A 23,347-nucleotide genomic window follows, 5' to 3' on the forward strand; every position below is an offset into this window, starting at 1 on the left:
CAGACGTTAATCCCATTGAGAACTTGTGGTCAATCCTCAAGAGGCGGATGGACAAACAAAAACCCACAAATTCTGACAAACCAAGCATTGATTAGGCAAGAATGTTCGGCCATCAGTCAGTATGTGGCCCAGAAGTTGATTGACAGCATGCCAGGGCGAATTGCAGAGGTCTTCAAAAAAAAGGGTCAACACTACAAATATTGACTCTTTGCATAAACTTAATGTAATTATCAATAAAAGCCTTTGACACTTATACATTGCTTGTAATTTTACTTCAGTATACCATAGCAACATCTGACAAAAAGGTCTAAAAACACTGAAGCAGCAAACTTGGTGACAACCAATACTTGTGTCATTCTCAAAACTTTTGGTTATAACTGTGTGTGTGCAAGAAAAATGACTGTTAGACTCTGGATGTGATTGGCACACAATGTTTTTCTTTTGCACCAGTTTTTATACAATTGTACAGTATGTGGAAAAATATATAACCAATAACTTTTTCAGTACTTGACTCCTTACTGTTCATTTTGGACTTTTAATTTTCATAGTAGCTGTCTGTCCTTAATTTCCGAGGACAGTCCCTTGTTAGAAAGATTTTATGTGTCCCTAGTTTGATATTGATGGTATATGTTCTTTTATTCTATATATAAGTGTAACCCCCTGTCACTGTGTGTAGTGTGGGGTGCAGAGGGTACACAGTGCACCTCCTTCTCAAGCCCTGGCTAGCTGATGGGCATGGGTGTAAATGATCAGGGGGTCCCTGCACATGCAGGTGTTTCTTTGTAGTTAGTGGGACACAGGTAATGTCACTTTGGTGCAGTGTAATAGAAGTCACAATAATTTGGGCGCCAGACCATCTCTATAACAAACTCAACTCTTTATTTACACTCTTCCTCCAGCACGATAATCATAATGGTTGCAGCAATAAAGAAATATATGTACAGCTCCTTACTCTCTCCAGCACAGTTCTTAATGAGCAATACGAATATGGTTGCAAATATATCTCATTACTCCTCCTGCACAGTTCTTAATGTTATCCAGATGTTATGTAACATAAATCATTGGTCTCTCTTACACTCCATACTCACTGCAGATACCCTTTCTGCAGGGGTACATGCATGGATGCTAATAGGCAGGCAGCCTCTCCTCCATGCAGCTCTGACACACTCTGTGTACCTCTCAACTGCAGCTCACCCCTCCTCTGCGGGGGTGATGTCTCCTGTGCTCTGACACGTCACTCTGTGTACTCTCAGCCTCAGGATCTGACACTACAGCTACCAGGCCTCTTGTAGCAGCCCTCACTCCAGGGCCTCTTCCATGCGAAGTGTCCCCCTCTCTCTTGGGTTCTCTATAGTGGCATGGAGTTCTCCCCCTCATCCAGGGCACACATTCCTTGCCCTGGCTCAGTCACCATGCTCAGACTTCCAGGCAATGCTGGGGGGAGCCTGGGAGCTTCCACCCCAGGTCCCCAGCTACAACTCTCCTCTTGTGTCTCCCTTCTCAGTTCCTATCCCCCCCTTCATGACAGCCCCTCCTTCCTCTCACTTAGTCTCACAGGCTGGGCTGGGTTATCACCATGGTAACCAGTTTATGTAACTTTTCAGAAACTTCTATCTTACCCTCTAGGTGACCCCTCCTCTATTCACTGAGGTAAAGGTTTAACTAAAACACCACTAGGGGGGTGTTACATTCTCTCCCGATTAGCTGGGCACCCTAAACTACACCTAATGGGCTGCCTAGCTAATCTCACTCACACCTAACTCACATATGACCACACACATGTAAACTTTTCTACATCACTATTGCATGAAAAATCACAGTGTAAAGTGAATACATACATAGCAATACAATGGCAGTATCAATATAAAACACATTTCACATTGCATACCCCACAACACCCCCAATGGATGTAAACATGTGAGTCACACGTGTCCTGTTTTCTTTCAATGTACATTTAAATATGGCTTTATGCCAAAGCAATGTAGCACCTGCCCATGCCTGCCCATGTCTCCCCCCTCCTGGGTCAAAAAGAGACAGGTGGCTCTCGTGGGCCCCTCCCAACAAATACATCTCCCCCAAGTCACATATCAGCAATATATACAGGGGTGGCATTTGACCAGCGGGGTTGCCTTCCCCCCTTTCTCTCCAACGTGGACGATCTGCCTTTCTTTGCTCCCCCTAATCCTCCGGAAGGGCAATATACAGACGTCACATTGCACAATCTGCCTCTCTTTGCTTCCCCAAATGCTCAGGAAAGGCAATATACAGACTGCATTATAATTACACCTCACATGTTGAACCTTTTCTTCTTTTGCTTCCCACTCAGCTGGGTTAAGTGGCACTACAAGTCTCAGCAACAAGCACACTGCTGCTCCATATACTGTCCCGGACAGAACTACTCAGCAAACAGCTTGCTTCACCTTCTCCTCATTACCCTTGGTCTCCTGGGCACCTAGAGACGGTCAGACATGGTGTCCCAAGGGTGTTACTCCGGCTGGGCACACTGCACTCAGTCCCTGTGTCCTGCAAGCACTTTCTCCATCTGTTGTGCTTGAGCCCCACGTTGGGCGCCATTATGTAACCCCCTGTCACTGTGTGTAGTGTGGGGTGCAGAGGGTACACAGTGCACCTCCTTCTCAAGCCCTGGCTAGCTGATGGGCATGGGTGTAAATGATCAGGGGGTCCCTGCACATGCAGGTGTTTCTTTGTAGTTAGTGGGACACAGGTAATGTCACTTTGGTGCAGTGTAATAGAAGTCACAATAATTTGGGCGCCAGACCATCTCTATAACAAACTCAACTCTTTATTTACACTCTTCCTCCAGCACGATAATCATAATGGTTGCAGCAATAAAGAAATATATGTACAGCTCCTTACTCTCTCCAGCACAGTTCTTAATGAGCAATACGAATATGGTTGCAAATATATCTCATTACTCCTCCTGCACAGTTCTTAATGTTATCCAGATGTTATGTAACATAAATCATTGGTCTCTCTTACACTCCATACTCACTGCAGATACCCTTTCTGCAGGGGTACATGCATGGATGCTAATAGGCAGGCAGCCTCTCCTCCATGCAGCTCTGACACACTCTGTGTACCTCTCAACTGCAGCTCACCCCTCCTCTGCGGGGGTGATGTCTCCTGTGCTCTGACACGTCACTCTGTGTACTCTCAGCCTCAGGATCTGACACTACAGCTACCAGGCCTCTTGTAGCAGCCCTCACTCCAGGGCCTCTTCCATGCGAAGTGTCCCCCTCTCTCTTGGGTTCTCTATAGTGGCATGGAGTTCTCCCCCTCATCCAGGGCACACATTCCTTGCCCTGGCTCAGTCACCATGCTCAGACTTCCAGGCAATGCTGGGGGGAGCCTGGGAGCTTCCACCCCAGGTCCCCAGCTACAACTCTCCTCTTGTGTCTCCCTTCTCAGTTCCTATCCCCCCCTTCATGACAGCCCCTCCTTCCTCTCACTTAGTCTCACAGGCTGGGCTGGGTTATCACCATGGTAACCAGTTTATGTAACTTTTCAGAAACTTCTATCTTACCCTCTAGGTGACCCCTCCTCTATTCACTGAGGTAAAGGTTTAACTAAAACACCACTAGGGGGGTGTTACATAAGAAGTCATTCCCATTAACTATTCTTATTCTTTGCTCTATATAAATTCACATTTATTGAAAAGGAACATTTAAAATGTAACAAATGACATTATAACCAAGCTGAGTAAACATATCATGATGTGCATCAGTGTCCATGGATACTATAACACGCATGACGTACTTACATGTATCTGCTCATCAGCCAAACATCCCTGGAAATTACATTAAAATGCTGGCAACTATGATTTTCCTTTTAGCTTTCTTTCAAATGAGAGAGCCATTATTAACTGTAATGTTTACATCTGTGTCTTTTCCTTGACCACAACTAATACGTCTGCAATTGACAAGGATGCCAATAACAGTATATAAATGGTAAAAGTGTGTGTGCAGCAGTTTTAGAGCAGCTTTGTACCGATACTGTTTCTGATTAGTAACCGTGGTTTGTAAAGCCGCTCAGTGCAATATTCTCAAGGGAATCCGGTCTCGTTAGACAATAACTTGTATCGGTTGCATCATTCATATAGAAGATGCATAAACAGAGGCAATCAACATCTAAACTAACAGGCCAGAATTGTCTGACTGTTACTGTAAAAACAGCAATATATTTGTTACTATATTTGTGGGAAGTATATCTTTATATTCCTAGCGGCCTATTTATTTCAAGTGCTAAATGTGCATGAAATTAGATAGCACAATATTTAATATTTGACGACAGGTTAATATTATATCAAATAAGCCCTAGCTGTGTCATGCCAGCACACGTTGATGGGCATCCTGGTAAATTTTGAAGCCATCACATGTGACCCCCGACATCTCCAAATGACTGCACATTACATTTTTTTACTTTGCTTAAAACTAAGTAAATAAAGATGAAGAACAAGAATATATTTTCTCCTTTAATGCTCTGACACTGCTACTGTGACCCTTTACTGAGAATCATCATTAGGGGGATTGTTAATCACAAAACAGCAGCAGTAGCACCGTATATGCCAGCAGTAGCAGTGATGCTCAGTAATATGTACAGCAGTATTAGAAATGCCCATTAATATGAAAAGCAGCAGTATTAATACCCAGTAATAGGCAAGCAGTAAAAGTTATAATATTTTTTTATTAATATAGCTCCTTTCTCTAAATAAGACTCACATCACTTTACATTGTTGCAAGGGGTGCGGCAGCTACTATTCTATGGAATCATTCACATCATCCTTGCTCCATTGGAGCTTACAGTCTGGACTGTGTGAGGAAACTGTATAACCCTAATAAAACCCAGGTAGACAATGGGAGAACATAGAAACTGTATGTTGATAAGGCCATTGTAGGAACTGAATCCATAACTAAAGGGCGAGGCAGCAATGGAAGCAGTACACGGTCATATGCCATCAGTTTTAGCAGTGCTAATTAATCTGCTACCATTAGTAGTAATGTCCAGGTATAAGCCACCAGGAGTCAACATAGTAAAGAATATATACAAAAAAGGCTGAGTGTGACAATACAGACATATGAAAGGCCTTATTAAATTGGAGGAATACACCAACAGAGGGTATGGGGAGTAGTTCAGTCCAGTGCCTGATGTCAAGGACACTTCAGACATCCTTGCCAGTTGCTAACACATTAATTCAGCCGAGTGTGATACAAGGCGAACCAGAGAAACTACAGCAGAGGAAGCAGATTTCAAAATTGGGATGCGATTCATCAGCCAAGGAACTGACTGAACTTAACATCGGCAAACTAGTCCGGATGAAGCCCCTTCCTGCAGATCGCACAGGATGCTGCAGACTAGGTTCCTGTGTGGGGAAAGTTGCGCCACGATCCTATATTGTGGGTGTGGACGATACTCTGTAGACGCAGTCGTGTGTACCTGCAAGTAGCGGGTGGTCAGCAATGCCAGACTATGGCGGGCGTTATGCTCCTAGCCTGACAGTGGAACCACGCAGTCCATTGGCGTCACTGTATAGTTAGAAAGGTAAAAGACCACATGTCATCCTACCAGAGAGCATTCTACATACACCATCGGGGATTCCTCAGTACAGCTCATCAACACCTATTAAAGCTATACAGAGCCCTGCACGACAGAGCACTGTTTATTACCTGAGCAGGAGTCAGATACAGCCCCCTGACAGAGTCAATTTATATGACTTTTAGCCATGTTATAATACACAAAAATAGGCAGATGTTACAGATATTATCCTTATGTCTGTCACCACTCACTGGTGCAAAGTTATTGGTTAATATTGCGTTACCTTTGACCTGGATGTTTTTTTTGTTCCTGTTTTAACATGGCTGCAGTAATCTAGCAGTTGTGTGTGAGTCCTTATTGCATGCATGAGAAACAGGTTGTACCCAGCAATGTCAGCTTTAGTGGTAATGCTCAGTAACATACCAGTAATAAGTGTAATGACCAGTAATGCCATAAGCCGTAATAATTCCCAAAATATGTCACCTGTAGCAGTAGTGCTCATTATTATCTATAGCTGTTACAGATATGCCTAGAAATATCCTAGTCTACTAATGTCCTAGATACAGGAACATCTCCCTACTTAATGTAGACATTACATTGTATGCTAAACATATAGCTAATAGATTAAAACTAATTTTGCCTAAAGTGACTCATTCTGACCAGATATGTTTTCTCCCATTCCGAGAAGCTTGTGACAACACCATAAAAACAATTGACCAGATTCATTATGCTAATCCACCAATATTCCTGTGATCCTTTTATCAACAGGCGCGGAAAAGGCATTTGATAGGATAGATTGGGACTTTATACTAAACATATTAAGTCACTTTGGTTTAAGTCCAATAGGACTCGAACGGATCAGGACTTTATACACAAGCCTCCAGCCAAAATTAAGATCAATGGAGACTTCTCTGAGTCAATCAAGATAACCAATGGAACGAGAGAGGGCTGCCACCTATCCCCAATAATATTCATACTGTGCCTGAAAGCTCTAGCGAGTTCCATTAGAAATAACCAGGATATCTTAGAACTGTAGATGGGAAACAAAGAATTTAAACTAGTTCTTTACGAAGATGATCTCTTAGCCATCCTCTCGAATCCCGTTATCTCAATTCCTAACTTAATGTCGAATTCCAAACCTTTGGAGACCTATCTAACTTTAAAATTAAATAATATATAATCCATACCCCTCAATATTTTGACCCCAACAAATGCTATTGAAGGTCTGAAGCATGCATTTCAGATTGGCCTCATAGGAGCTTTTTCTTGATAGGGAGAGTTAACATAATCAAAATGAATATACTCCAGAGAATATTATACCTCCTACAAACACTCCCAATACAAATTCCCAATTCCTAGTTGACCAACCTACATCGTGCTAGAAAAAAATTTGTTTGGAAAAATAAGAAACCTCATTTCAAATATGAGATCTTATATAATTACAAACATTCTGGAGGCCTACAACTGCCACATTGTTCTACATATTATGACACTGTAATGTTAAATAGGATCCTAGACTGGACAAGAGGTGAATCCATTAAACAATGGGTTTGGATAGCTGAACACTCCCATTAATCACATTCCTTGTCAAACAACCTTTCCCTCTATACATCACCCAATAATCACCCCGAATTTAAAAAGATGGTCCAGACATCAAAACATCCCAAACATATCCTCCCCGATCTCTCCACTAACTCCAATACTTAACAACAAAGACTTTCCTTGTGGGCATTTAAAATCAGACTTTGTCTGATGGACACAGGTGGGATTCTCCAGTGGCGGCCAGCTGATAGACGTATCAGGTGTCATATCATTTACAAACATACAAAGAAAATGGAATTTACCTAACTCTGCAATATGGAGATACTTACAACTAAAAGACTTCCTAAACTCCTCACAGATTTACTTGATGGCGGGAAGAAAACCAACATTATTGGAGTCTATGCACAGACCCAATACCCTAAACATACAATATCTTCTATCTATAAGATTATAATTGAACATACTTTTAGAGCCTTACTGAAATTCAGCAGAGATTGGGATTATAACTTAGATATTGTCATCCCTGATCAGGATTGGAAGAAGGTTTTCCAACACACACACCTCAGCTAAATTAGCACTCAAGTGATTGAAACCCAATACAAAGTCCTGACTCGTTGGTATTTATGCCCCAACCTACAGACCAAAATATATCCTGGTCTCTCCAACCTATGTTGGAGATGCCAACAGGCTCCCGGTACCCCACTACACATTTGGTGATATTACACACTCCTTCGCCCTTTCTGGAATAATGTAATACTTTTTTGCAAAAACAAATGGAAATCGAGGTACCCAAGGGCCCCAACTTTTGGTTGCTTAATGATTCTAAGCTACCCATTTTCCAATATAAAAATCCACCTTGAAATACCTCAATTGCGCAGCAAAGGCTGTCATACCAGAGCACTGAAAATCCCCAATACCACCTTCCATTAAAGAATGGTTTAAGTGATTAGATTTCTACATGTCAGTGGATAATCTGATCTAATCATTAAAAGACAATTTCCAAGAATATTATCTACTATGGTTCAAATGGCTAGATTTCAAACAAACGCTTATATATACCCTCTTGAATAATTGAAACCTGTTTCCTTCCAAAAGGCATTGTCCCAATATTATGTCAATACCCTCATTTAACACACACCGGTTCCTATCCATCCTTCCCCTACTTGTCCTCTCCAGCCCCCCTTTATTCCACTTTCCCTATCCTACAATACAGTTTAAATAATATGACAATCCTAGTTTATTAATATATGTTTATATGTTTACAGCTATTTCGTTTAAGAAGATTCTTTTTTTCTAATCTTGTAAACAAACTGTTAAACCGTGAACATATGATTTCTTTATTATATTATGGGATAAATATCCCACATTACTATAATAATTTGTTCACTTTATCATTTACATAAGCTGTACCTTTATATATCCAATAAAATTGATTGCAAAAAATTAAATAAAACCAAGAAATGCCGAGTAATATACTTATAGTGAGGCCACCAATATTACGCCACTGCTTCTGTTGCTGCTTCTCCTCTAGCTCAACGCTTGTTTAGCTAGTTACACTCGAAAGACAATTTGTGAAAAAATAAACAATTATTGAAACCAATATTTTTATCTACACAAAACTGTAAAATATCACAGTAAAAGCATGCTGGCATCTATTGTGAACATTCTCAAACTATCAGCATCTAGCTCAGCTTTAAAGTTAACAAAAATGTCTATGTCATATCAAATAAATGTAAAACAATACAAAAAACATGTACAATGATGAATATTAATATATGCATACATGATTATAAATGGATATGAGATGCACATAATAGATTAAAGACTTAAATGGATTGAAATACATAATTATAAAAAAACATAATTAGCAAGCTTCAGTGATCTATTATCATAATCAAATCCTATCTAATACATGTAGACTGTAACAAAATACTAGTGTCATGAACTTGACAATAGAAATGTAAATATCAAATGACACAAATGATTGTGATTTACATAACTGATTTACCAAACGCCTAATTTAATGACACCAGTTACCATAATGGTAAATGCCAAATGTTATAGACTAGGAATTGGTAAACTAAAGTGATAATAGGAATAGCTAGATAAGCTCCACAAAATCAGTTAAAGTAAAGTAAGTACAGTTAAATTTTCCAATGGAAACAGGCATTTAAAATAATAATAATGTAACCGTTAATGTCTCTTTTTATATTTTATTCAAATTAATTTAAATCTCAATTTTCATATTCACTGCAACATTTTATTGTACTTATTATCATGTACTAGTGCACCATGGGATGCAGTCATTCTGTCGATGGTGAACATATCGAAATCAAATGGTCACAGCATAAATGTCGACATATTCATATTTATTCAATCTATGTATTTTTTGGGACAACCACAGACCAGTGGAAACAAATTTCTAGGTATTTTTTGGGACAACTACAGACCACAGACCTGGGTGCCATGGCATGCTGGTACTTGTGGTTTCCCAAGTGCCAGCATGCCCTGATAGCCATGGGTATGCTGGTGCTTGTAGTACTACAAGTACCAGCATGTCCAAACTGTTAATGGCAGCCTGGGCTTCCTGGGACCTGTAGTGTACAAAGGCAAAATGGTGTCCGAAGAGTGTGGGAAGAGCCTTAGTGCTCTCAGATTGGGGCTGGGTACCCCTGAGAGGGGGGAGCTTTTTTCTGTGGACCCCATCGCCCTAGGGAATCCAGCCCTGTGCTGGTCAGCTGGGGGCTGGTTGTCATTATGGCAGGGGAACCCCACGCTGCGGGTTCCCCTGTTATATTGCAACCAGCCCTAGCTGGCAAATCCTAGGTGCTGGTTCTGGTAATTTCGGGGCTGACCCCATGCTTTTTTTTTTTCACTTTATTAATGACAAGTGTAATGGTCTGCGTAGTCCATTCTTTACCATCCACAGGAAAATGCACCACAAACATAAGGTGCCAACTGAAATGACTATGTAAATAAAACATTTCTATAACCATTTGGTCTAATGCGATAAATGAATTTATCAGGCTGGACATTATTGTGTTGATAAGGCTTTATTCTGGCTGATGTTGTTTGTTATGTTTACACTGATGTCATGTTTTATGCTTCATCCTCAGATTGGGGAATTCCGCCAAGCCTCTGAAGAGAAAGTAACTCACCAATATCAAAATCCCTGGTATGTGCTGTATGTCTAGAGATATTAGTGATGCTTGTATTAAGAATATTAATAACATTATTACTACTTTTATTATTATCCTTCTTTTTATAAAGTGCTAACATTTAAACAGCTGTACACATTAAGAAGGGAGCGTTACAAACAAATTACAAACTGAAGATAAAGATGTCCCCGATCAACTGAAAACCTAAGAGATGTGGGGATCACTTACGTTAGAGGGATAACAATGACCAGTGTGGTGGGGAAGGCAGGAATAGCTAGTCGGGAATGGGGGGGGGGGGTTACCCTGCATATCATCCTGCACAACATAATGTGAATCTATTGTCCTTGCTGACATTAGCTTCAGAGTTGTCCCCAAACAACAGCTGTGTTACTGCTCATAGATATCAGGTGTAGACATTATAGCAGTCTTCCATTTCTTTCACTACTCTGCCATGGGTGGTCACATACAGGACCTCAGGCTTGTTGATGCTGAGGCCACGGAACAACAGTTTAGACCCCTCCACTATCCACTTAAACACTCTGGGCCTGATTGTGAGTTAGGAGTAAAGCAAAGAAAAGGAGCAACTTTGCACCTGGACAAACCATGTTACAATGCCAGGGGTACAAATTGACTCTTTTTTTTGCTTGCAAGGAAAATGCTGTCTGTTTGGTCATGTTTCATGTAGACTGAAATTAAAGTTGATCTAGGACATGCCGTATCCCAACTATAAATCTGTCCCTACATTTTACATTTACCCCCCCCCCCCCCCCTCCAATGCATCAGGTGCAAAGTTTCTCCTTTTCTTTGCTTTGCTCCTAAGTCAAAATCAGGCCCTCTGGGTCTGAAGCAGAGTTGGCCACGAAATGGAAGTAAATAATTCTAAAAAAAAGAGCATAGATAATGACTGTGTTTCCACCCATCTCAAGATGCGTCAGCAGAATTATGTGACTGGTATACAAGGCATCATCTTCAGTGATTATTTGCCCTATAGCAGGTCTACATGAGCCGAATAACAGCATGCATCCAGATTCTGTTTCTCTCCAATTTTAAGAGACTGTCCCACCGCCTGACAGTTGGTACTTTTGTCCCGATTCCTGGGAAATTGGTGCACACGGCAGGTTAGCAGTGTTTTCAGGTGAGGAAAGGAAGTTACAAGACCACACCCCTTTTGGGGTGCACACCATTTTAGGTATGCTATTAGTAGCCCAGACCACTACACAGACAACTCATAGTGATGTCAACTGGTGTATTGTTATTTTTTTAACTGGTACAAAACACTTTTTTTCTGTATTGTCATTACTCTTGTAGGTATACAAATACACAGACAATCTATTGTGATATAAACATGTATATTTCTTGAAATGCTACAAGGAACAATTGGGCACATCTTTGGCCGCATCTGAAAGCAAGTCAGTGCTTGCATGTTGCACAAAATCTTTAGTCATGCATACAGTGAGCAAAGAAAATATGTCAGAAATGCACATAGTAATGGAATTCAGCAAAGTGCACAAGAACTCCCTCCCAGAAAAAGAGAAAATCTAATAATAATCCTAAAAATGTATGTTGAATTGAATGATGTACTGTAGAAGTTTGGACAAAAAATGGTGGAAACCTACCGGAACTGTCCTATAGTTCTCACTGGAATACTGGCAGAAGTTTGACCAGTGACCAGGATTGTAAAAAAACTTGCCATTCAAACACCCTGTCTATGTTCTAGTAGTGACTTGCCTGAATATGTGTTCAGGGCTGCTGCTGGATCTCTAACCGAAAAGTACAGTCAGTTCCCCAAATTCAATAAAATGTTGATTAATAACACCCAAATTTATACCCATACACATGCAAGATTCACAAAATATAGTGTGTTTTGATCAAAATATACCATGTACTGTACAATGATTTAACATACCATTGATTTAGAAGAAATAAATATTCTGTAATAAGCATAAACTATATTCCAAAAGATTTTAAACTGACAATACTATTTTTTGTCATATTTATTTCATTTATCAGCAGAACCCTCTTGAGATACGTTGGCTTGGGACAGGTGCAAAACTCTCAAGCGCAGAACAAAATCATCTTTGGTGACGCCAGGCATGGGGCAGTATTTGTCCTGTTGCGCATATCTTTGTGCCAATGTGCATGGCAAGGTGGTTTGCACCAGCGAATAGGAGAGGTTGGGCACAGTGAGGGCGATCTTTGGCATAGTTTTGCACATTGGTGTAAAAACTAGATTTTGCTTTAAGGAGTGAGATTATTCAAATGAGATAAAGGGGTGTAGAGTGTGCATTTTAAGAGCATTCATTGTTACGTTTTGTTTTTGGAAGGCTGTACATTCACATCTACTCAGAACAAAGACTAGAAATTTTGCACCAGTTCATATCTGACAGAGATGGAGTTTCGTCTTTATACTACTTATCATTAGACACACTTGCACGGCCTATTTGCACTGATGCTTATGTGGCAAAGTACATATATTTATATATTTATTTAGGGTTAAGGTTAGCCTAATATGACTTGAATTTATCTGGGTAAGATGGAACGTGACTCACTGATTCACATTTGTCCAGCACTATCCATAAAACATATTGTGAATTGTACATTTTAAATCCAAATTTGGTTGAATTGCACAAACTGATTTTCTGGTGTTTTATACATCTCTAGTTCTGACCTGATCAGTGATGTTATTAATAATGATATCATACATCATGGGTCCCCCAATGCTGTATCCTTTTAACACTCATTGTCATGTCACCTGTTGTGATACTAAGCTTTATGATGACATTAGGGATGTCACTCAATGTAATGTTGTCTGTTTTTATATAAACCGTAATATCACCCATTATCATTATAATGTCATTAGTGATGTCACTTATTAGAAATATAAGCTGTGATATTATCAGTGATTTCATGGATTGTGACACAATGGGGGACATTCAATTGGCTGCGTTACTGACGAAAGTAATGCGCCCTGCACACTATTACTGTTAATATGGTAAAAGTGCGCATTATTACCATTAGTACGGTCATTTCAATGCTGGAATTTTGTTTGCGGCTCCCTGAGCCACGAGCAGAAGTCCGGGTTAAAATTACCGTATTAACTGTAGTGGTGCGCAGGCCACCTTACTTTTGACAGTAACGCCGCCAATTGAATTCCCCCCAATGAGTGACGATACTCATGGTGTCAAGTCATTGTTGTAATATCACCTGTTATGATGTTATCAGTGATGTCAACAATTGTGATGTAATTAGTAATGTCACACAGTATAATGCCACTCATTTTGAGGTCACTCATTGTGAGGTCCTCTATTATGTGACATCCTCTATTATGTAATGTAACCCTCTGATGTAATTTATTATTAACATTTAATAATACACAAAAAGCGTTACAGGGAATATTTAATCTTTTACATCAGTCCCTGTCCCAGTGGAGCTTACAATCTATATTCCCCACAAGGACACAAACACACACTAGGGTTAATTGCGTCATAAACCAATTAACCTACCAGTGATACTGTGATATCAGCTCATGTCGCCCACTATAGCATCTCAGTATGTAAACTCATCAGTAGTGTCACTCATATCATCCAAGATGTTAACAATAGTTATGTCATCATTAGTGCTACCAATTATGATGTACTTAGTATAGTTACCCATTGTGATGTCAACAGTGATATAAACCCATGTTATGTTGTCAGTGATACCACCCCATTGTGAAGTGATAAATGGCGTTTAATTATGTTTAATGTAATTTTTTGTGTGTGTGATGTCTACCACTGTGACGTAATTAGTAATGTCACTCCTTTTGATTTTTCAGCAATGATTTACTAATGATGTAATCAGAGATATCACCAATTGAGATATCATAGCTCATGTCATCCGCAATGTGGATACTTTTTGCTTAATGACATCAATGTTTTTTTCAAAACATCCATGATGTCACCCTTTGTAAGGTTTTTGTGATGATAGCTGAAGTAGCAAAATAGGGGGTATAGAGTCTTGTTAACTACTCATATCTTTTCCAAGTTGTACATTTATAAACCACACTTACTTCAGTCATTTCTATCACTGCAATAACATTCAACCCTTTCAGAGTTGTTTGCTCGATAGTTACTGTACCAAAACTGTACTTTACAATATACACATATACCTGTTATAAATAACCCACAGTCAACATGTATATAGATATATGAATCAGAGTATTTTAATCATACTGCATATATATCTTCAACTACATATAAATACATCTAAAATGCATATACAGAGAAAAGGGAGGAATTAGTTATAAGAATTAAGGCTGTGTACACACTACTGAAATTTTTAGCCGATGCGATATCATTAATGATTTTACTAATGACTGAAAGTCCTGATTTATGTGCACACACTATACACGTTTTACAAGATATACCTTCAAATCTGTGCTCTTCATCTGTCATAAGCATTGGCTGAAAAGATCGTGACTCTGTAACGTCAATGGAGAGCTGCCTATACTGCTGGTCGTGTCTGCATACACACTTCAGAATTTGCCTGATCTTGTTTCATCCTTTATAGAAATTTTTAGTCCCTTTATAAAATCAAATCAAATGATACAATGTGCTCTGGAAGGATAATACATGATCATGGGAGTGTACACACATTCGATATCGGACCTAACAGTCATTTATCATGTGATTGGCACGATAATCGGGTGAAAAACCTGTAGTGTGTACCCAGCCTAACTCATAATGTAACTTTGGTGAATAAAGCTTAAGCACAAGGGACTGCATTGTAACTACTGTATATGAAATGAAGCCATGTATAATTTGTGCTTCTCTGTAACCTAGAGTGGAATGCAGATAACCTCAATGTGTAAAATGTGAGGCCTTGATTACTGGTCTATATTTATTTTGTGACCCTGTAGAGTACTAGCAGACCCAACAACTACAAGATAGCATTGTCACCTTTAGGGGAACTGAACAGTTCCAGTTTCATGGGGTGAGCTATGTTCTGGTATTGAAGTGGTTTTGGCAACTAAAGAGATATCAGGGAACTTTCCTAGCAGGGGGTCTTACAGAAAGAGACATGGACTCTGTGACATCATGGCTTGCTATATTTTATATAGGAAATATAATTCCATTCCAAAATACCACTTGCAATTATTATAATTAGTGATCAATGACATATTCATAAATAGTGTGATGAAGGGCAACCCAAATGTTGAATAAGGCTGTCTGTCACACAGGGAATGAATAAAAATGATTATCAGCTCAACTAATACACTTGACCTATCTCTGTTTTGGTACCTGTACATTCACTAATTGTGATGTTATCAGATAAGTCATCGGAGTGAACCTCTGACCAATTTATATACTCCAATTTGCTTCAAAACTCCAGGAGAGCCCAGTGTAAAATAGTCGGACCCTCAAGTAGACTTGACCTACTAGGCCCACTTTGAACTCCACAGAAGTCGCAGTGACAAAAGTAGTTAATGACCTCCTCACAGCCAATTCAAACAGTGAATGTTCTCTTCTACTCCTCCTTCTGGATGTTCTCCATTGGAGATTGGTGACTATTTCCTTCTCCTTCTTAATACTTACATCATACTTGTCCAACATACTTTCTTTGGAAATTCATCCATTTCCATCTCTCTCATTGTTGTAGAATCCCAAGGACCGGTCATCTATCCACAACAGTTCTCTGTTTACATGACCTATCTTGGTAAAATAGACAAATAACACTCATAACTATCTCTCCACTCCGGAACTCACTCTCTCTGTATTAGCAAACATTTAAAACTATCACCCATATACTCATCAATGTCTCTAAGGTATATTAAGGTTAAACATAGAAGAAACTGGACTGACTGTATTCCCTCAGTCACCTTCATTTTACCCACTTTATAAGTTTGCTACCTAGATGGAATCTGACTTTGCACTCACCTTTATTCCCCGTATCCAGACAATCTCCAAGTCATGCCATTCCTTCCACTCATCTCTCATACCTCCAGTCACTTCAGACCCTGGCCACCTATTTCCTCACTGACCTGCCGTAATTAACTGTACAAAACATTTAGAATCAGGAAACAGCAACACGGTCTTCTCTGGAAGTTCAGTAAAATAGAAGAATGGGCTTTGGGTGGGATTACAGGAAGCAGAGAATGGTTTGTTGGGGAAACCAAACTTTTATTTTTTTTTATGTAAAACTGCGACTCCTCTAAAATTTCAGTAGACAAGGAGTGAAGAGTGGTGTCTGCATCCAGGGCTTCTGCACCTGCTCTCCTCTATAGTCACACCTCTGGGGGGGGGGGGTACGTTCTTCTCTCTTCCACACTGTGATCAGCATTATCACTTTACTCTGATTTCGTTAATAAAAAACACTCAAATGCAGAAACCTGCTCAATCACAATCAGTCCCATGAGTAAAATGTATTTGTGTTACGGCTACTAAGCAATTAGTTGGAAGGTAATCATCATCATCATCAGCTATTTATATAGTGCCACTAATTCCTGCAGCGCTGTACGGAGAACTCACTCACATCAGTCCCTGCCCCATTGGAGCTTACAGTCCAAATTCCCTAAAATACACACACACACAAACACAGACTAAGGTCAATTTAATAGCAGCCAATTAACCTACTAGTTTGAGTTTGGAGTGTGGGAGGAAACCGAAGCACCCGGAGGCAACCCACGCAAACACGGCTAGAACATACAAACTCCACACAGATAAGGAATCAAACTCAGGACCCCAGCGCTGTGAGGCTGAAGTGCTAACCACCATGCTGCCCAAGGTAATACTCTGTTCCTATTGTCTTATGCTCCGATTGGCTAGAAGTTGGTCTATTCTGTGATTATTTCAAGGCTCTGATTAACAACAGGTCCATGTGGGTATTTCTCACCAGGTGATTACAGTAGTGCATTACAGTGGCCAATCAGAGAGAGGGGACATCAAATTAATTACCAGCACACTATGGGGGCAGGGATTATTGTGACAAGTATTGAATGATTAAGTACCTGTCATGATAAGCCCTGCCTTCACCCCGGGAGCTGTCAATTTCATTGATGTTAATTCCTTCCTTCAAGTGACCAGTGCGATAATATATTGCCGAGCACTCTACTGCACTGGTTGGTTATAGCATGTTCTAGATACCTACTTCAAAGTCACCTACACGTTGGCATCAATAACAACATTTTTTTAAAAAAAGTGGACAGTTGGTGCTCATCCCACAGTGAAACACATCTGATAGTAACATAGAAACATAGAATTTGACTGCAGATAAGAACCGCTTGGCCCATCTAGTCTGCCCATTTTTTTATTAACCTATGGTAACCTTAAACCTTATTTAATCCCTTATTCTTTATAAGGATATTCTTATGTCTATCCCAGCCATGTTTAAACTGCTCTACTGTATTAGCCTCTACCACATCTGATGGGCGGCTGTTCCACTTATCCACTACCCTTTCCGTGAAGTAGTTTTCCCCTCATATTTCCCTCCAGAAAGGAGTGACGTAACAGACTCCAGCTTCCAAAAAACTCTGCAATGTGGTGCATGATATTGGCAGATTTACTACTTGAGAACTTTATTTTCACTCTGTAAGAGTAATGCACAAAAGAGCAAAACTGCTTGTAGCACAAATGACATTTTGTGACATCATGCTCCAGAGTTTATTCGATCTGCATGGAGTTTGCACGTCAACATGGAGGCATCTACAGGGCGCCTGTTCTGATGAGAGGCGCTGGGCAGATTGGAAGCTTTCATATATATAGATGCAGGCACCTCACTTTACATCCACACTAACAAAACAAAATGTTTGGGGGGGGGGGAATATTTAACTGATATTGAAGATGTGGTGAGGGTGAATTCTCAGGAATGATCCCTGGTTTGCAGGTGACAACAGAGCGTTTTTCTCCCACAAAAAGGCTTTTTGTGGGAGAACAATGTATACAGTGAGGTCGTGGAAACCAGGGCTCGGGCTTATACTCACAATGGGAGGCCTTTTGTACTTTGCAGGTGCGCTATTAGAATGTACATTTATATACACATTTCTTCTACTGTAATAAATGCACTAAAAACATGCTGTAAACACATAATAAATACAGTTCAATGTCCTCGCACTCATGGTTAATTTAATACATAGGTTAGATTAGACTGCAGTATTACAGCAAGAACATTTAAATTATTACATTAATAAAGGGGTGATCTTAAATCAGTGACGGGTTGTACCATGTAGTGATGTTTTTATGATTTCCACCATGTACATTTCCAGCCAATCATACGAAAGTAGACACATTTTATAGGGCATTTCCTTGAATGTTAGAATAGTTCCCTTTAATAAGAAAATAATTTAAACTTGCTAAGTGCACTTCTGCTCCACAGGAGGTTTCTGTCGGCCTTGAGCTCGCCTTAGTCTAATTTTCTCACTAGTCCAAATAAAGGATGGATTTAATAGCTCTGTGCACCAGAAAACAAGCGCAAAATCTGCTGCAAACAACGCGCAACATATTTAGAATTGAAGATGCACCTGTTTATTTTCTCTTTTGTGAGTGCTGCAATGTTGTTCAATCCCTGTTGCTAAAAGGGGTGGTTTGTATGGGGCTCCTCAATGCCTGAGCTACCAACTTAGCCAACGAAAATAAAACATTGATACATTTTTATGGCATTTCTGGGCCCTTAGAGGAGCACAATTAATATAATCAGCATAAGCCTGGCATAGGGCAAGTTCAGGAAGCATTTACACAGGAAAAAGCAACATATCATAAAGAAGCTGTTTGACGTTACTGTAAGTGTTACACAGGGAAGAGCACCCAATTAGGCAGAAATGTTTCAAAGAAAATGATGCACTAGTAAGTCACCCTCCCCAGATGCCAGAGCAGCAGGAGATTGGTTTCTGAGACACCTGCCATCCAGAGGGACACGTGCCCAGAGGCTGTATAATGGCAGATACTTCTGCTATAGATGGCAGGAGAAATGTGATACCCTGCTGATAACATTGCAGCTTGTAATGGAGGCTTTTTACCTGTTTACTTTGTACTGGCTTTTTGACTCATTGATGGGCCGTTTCCTATTCAACTTGTTGAAGTGAGATTATTATAGAAATAAAGGTGTTAAACATACATTTGATCTATGAAGTGCTTTCTGTACTATCAGCGCTCTCCATTGTTATATACACTTACAGCTTATACAGTATAGTACAGTACCAGAGCTTGATGGCAGCTACAGCAACATCTGGGATTCCAAAACAGATTTAAGTCAGTATAAAATATCCATTTACTACTAAAATGAATAATGATCCCAATACATCGAGTATTAAAACAACTGGTTTCAGTTTAGTTCTATGTTATGTTAAAAAACAAAAACAAAAACACTTGTGTGTTTTATCACAGCCCTCTGACCCCTTATCACTACTAAAATGTGTCATGTTAATGTGCTAAGGCAAAAGTTACAAATTAATTAATTGTGGCAACAATTGTAATAAAAATAAGCAATTTGCATGGCTATAGGGTTTTTTTCTGAGCTTTATAGTACTACAACAGCTTAGACAGAATAAAATGAATGGTTATTTTCCCCAACAAATTGGCAGAGTTGACATTGAAATTGATGATCCATACAAAATATGCACATATATAAGAGACTACAAAATGTTTTCTCAATTTCACCCCCTTTTAGTGACGGGGAACAAATGGAATGCTCTTGGTGGAAGAAAAATATTTTTGTTTAATTTAACTTGTCTGGGTGGATCAGGATCCAGATGGGATCTATTATGAAAGCTCCACAGCTTAGGTCTTTAGTGCCATCTGCTGGACGTGGAGGGAAGCAAGGCAAAGGTAGTACAAGTGTCTTGTAGATCACTAAGGAGTAGTAAGTACTAAGGAATAGTACTAGATGCAACCAATAAGCCTAGCATTATAGCAGCTGACACAGTAGACTAATCACACTAATATTAGTTTTTACTGTAGTTCAGCAGCCTCATTTAAAGAGAGGTGACCAAGTGCACTGTCAGCCCTTTTCTCCATAGAGATTCATTATTTATATCACGTAGGCTCCTGTCTGAAAATGTACATAAACACAGCCATGTGCTGTGTCCTTTCACATGTTCATTTGAGAGCTATGAAGGGACAAGGAGTCCCAGGTACTTTCTATTGTAATAGACACAAGTGTACATACATAGGGTAATCTACTTGTAAATCTGGCTCCCTCTGCTGGAAAAATATATATTTACAGTGAAAACCCCATTTTAAAGTCTGATGTCACATTCCCCATTCTACAACACATTTTCCCATTTACTGTTATAATAAACAAAATAAACTATTATACATTACTATATATTGTGCATCACTTGAAGTGACAATATATTTATATGTTTTAGCAAAGAAATAGTTTCAAAATACTGTATGTACTCTATATAGGATTGAAAATTATTGCTCCAATTAGGCAAAATTAGTTTTTTTCCCACACACATAAACATTCTATTTTACTGTACAGAAGTGATGTTCTTCTCTATCCACAAAGTGTAGATAATGGGCTGGAAGAAAACACTGACACAATGAACCACTGTGGTATTTAACTATGTTTTTCTGTTGCAGTTGACTTTTTTTCCCACCAATTCTCCCTGGAAAAACAAACTGGGGGGTTGACTGTGTATTATTTCCCAGTGGTTGAAGTGGAAATTTAGAAGTGGCGGTATGAAGAATGTAATTGGAGTGTATGTGAACGGAATTTGATAGTTTTACAATGAAGGCAGTAGGAGAAGTGGTGGTATTGCATACCACCATATACACCCTCACTTCCACCACTGCTATTTCCATAAAAAAAATGTGCTACCGTAAAAGTTTATCTAACAATATGGTCCCTGACAAATCCACTGTAAACAATAGCAATCACTTAAAACTTAAGTTATGCTATTATTCTAATGCAGTTTAGGAATATAAAGCATACATCCAGTTGCTATAGGTTACAGTGCATTGTCTTCTTATTTAATTATAAATGAGTGTTTATTACAATTTTGTATATACACCTCATTGGTCATCTGAAATGCTGGTAACTATGAACAGAACTAAATAAAGGCACTTTTCAGAGACATGCAGACATTCTACGTTATTGCTATTCATTTCCAATTTGTAGTTGGTGCTTTGTTATTATTATTACATTTTCCATTATATAGTACATTTTATAGATGTACACAGCTAATATATATATTTATGTTAATTCTTCATGTAGGCACCCACTGCCACCTATTCTTGATGCACAAGGATTTGGTTCCCGGGCTACACTGGCATGGACTCAAGACAGATATGATGATTATTTCTATACCAAAGGGCGCTGGACATCACTGCTTGATTAAAAGAAGAGACCCAGCCCAGGTGCGGCTTATTCAGTGAAGGTATACAGACTAATGGCCACAAGAGTTCCCATGCTGATATATAACTTAATATATAACATCCCCTTTACATTTGGACAGTGCTTGTTTTCTGTTGTCAGCATTTTTTCATCTACTTTTATCATATGTTTTGATTTGGAATATATGTTAAATACCATTACCAGGAAAGTGCGGGTAAAAAGAATGAACACGAAAGAGCGGCATGGTCTTTGTACATAAACATACAAGGACGGACTTCTCTCATGGAGCAGACATCATCATCATTACATCTATTTGTATGTGTGTTTAAACTCAACCAATATAGTGCAGAAATGGCATGAGGGGAGGCTTATTCTGGTAGTAGATGCCATCATTGCAGTAGGACGGACAGTCACAGTTTCAGTGGGTAAAGTACAGAAAGATCTTTAGCATGTGACTACTCTGTGAGATCAGAGTACCCTTCCACTGCTGAGTTCCACATATCTACTATTATTGCAAAATAAACCTTTTACAAAATACCATACTTTAAGCTCCTAGGATAATTCTTATATGCCCACTATATAAAAGCAAAAGGTGCCCATGAACAAATGCATAGGGCAGACTATAGATCTAATGCCATGTAAATCTCACACAACAAAAAAACAAAATTGTTGTTTTATCAGAGTATCATTTACACAGACACCATAATACTATGTAGCTTCTATTCTGTAAAAACACATTACTTAGCTGGATGACCAGCTCTATGCTCACGTAATGATTCCTAAGTAATTCTAAACTAATATTGCACTTGTGCAATATACTTTGCTGTTTACCAAAGTTTCAATATATGGATTTTCTTAATTACAGCTCTATATTAGAGATGTTCACTGACCCCCATGTTCTGGTTCTGGTTTTGGTTTTGGATCTGCATTAACTTCGTATTTTGGTTTCGGCAAAACCGCCCTTGTGTATTTTGGTGTTGGTTTTGGATCCCTATTTTTTTTTTAAAATCCATATTGTTTTTGCTAAAAACACATAATTTTGCTCTTTTTTTCCCCTACATTATTATTAACCTCAATAACACTAATTTCAAGTCATTTGCAGTCAGTTTTGACCACCTCACAGGTCACAATATTATTTTCATACACTTTCAAACAAAGACTGCAGCTACCTGGCTGGATGCTAAGCGACAGAGAAATGACACAAACACACGGCAGTTCATAGCACATCTAGGAAACATTGCCACACAGCGGTGGCAGAGAAGAAAAGTGGTGCAAGATGGAATTGCCCTTGTCCCACCCACCCCTGCTTGGCTTGTTTGGGCCCCCACAAAACAAGCAAATAATGGGCTTACGGCACCTAAGCACACAGTGCTGTTAATGAACTCTACTGTGGCAAGTCATGGATCAGTGGAAGCAGTTCTTGCCAGTGATAAGAAGAAGGCCATTGTCATTCCTGGTCATAAGACAAAAACTCCACCTCTTATGTGTGAAATTATTTTTACACAAATCCTGACAACAGTTGTCTAGCCATTTGCAGCATTGTAATGCCACACTTAGTAGAGGTAGGAAATTTAACCATCTAGGAACCTCATCCATGTTACGCCATTTGAATAACAAGCAGTCCAGTATCAGCTACCTCCCTTCTCTCAGCTAGATCACAGTACCTGCAATCTACACCTTCATCATCAATATCCTCACAAGTGATCGGAGTTAGTCCTGCATCCAAGTTTTTAAGACAAAATGACTCTTCCCCTATCCAGAACTCCACAGAAGAGTCCTTGAGC

The 23,347-nt window shown here is 39.4% G+C and overlaps 1 protein-coding gene across 2 annotated transcripts in view; it reads left to right on the top strand.

Moving 5' to 3' along the window:
* Positions 1-22,248, top strand: part of SPMIP2 (sperm microtubule inner protein 2) — a 145,848-nt gene extending 123,600 nt beyond the window's left edge. For both annotated transcript variants that reach the window (XM_075198158.1, XM_075198162.1), the window contains 2 exons: positions 10,212-10,270; positions 21,444-22,248. In XM_075198158.1, coding sequence (XP_075054259.1) covers positions 10,212-10,270; positions 21,444-21,567 — 183 coding nt within the window. In that variant the 3' untranslated portion in view covers positions 21,568-22,248. The remainder of the gene's footprint in view (positions 1-10,211; positions 10,271-21,443) is intronic.
* The last annotated feature ends 1,099 nt before the right edge of the window (positions 22,249-23,347 follow it).

This window comes from Mixophyes fleayi, chromosome 1, assembly GCF_038048845.1.
Source record: "Mixophyes fleayi isolate aMixFle1 chromosome 1, aMixFle1.hap1, whole genome shotgun sequence".
NCBI lineage: Eukaryota > Metazoa > Chordata > Amphibia > Anura > Limnodynastidae > Mixophyes > Mixophyes fleayi.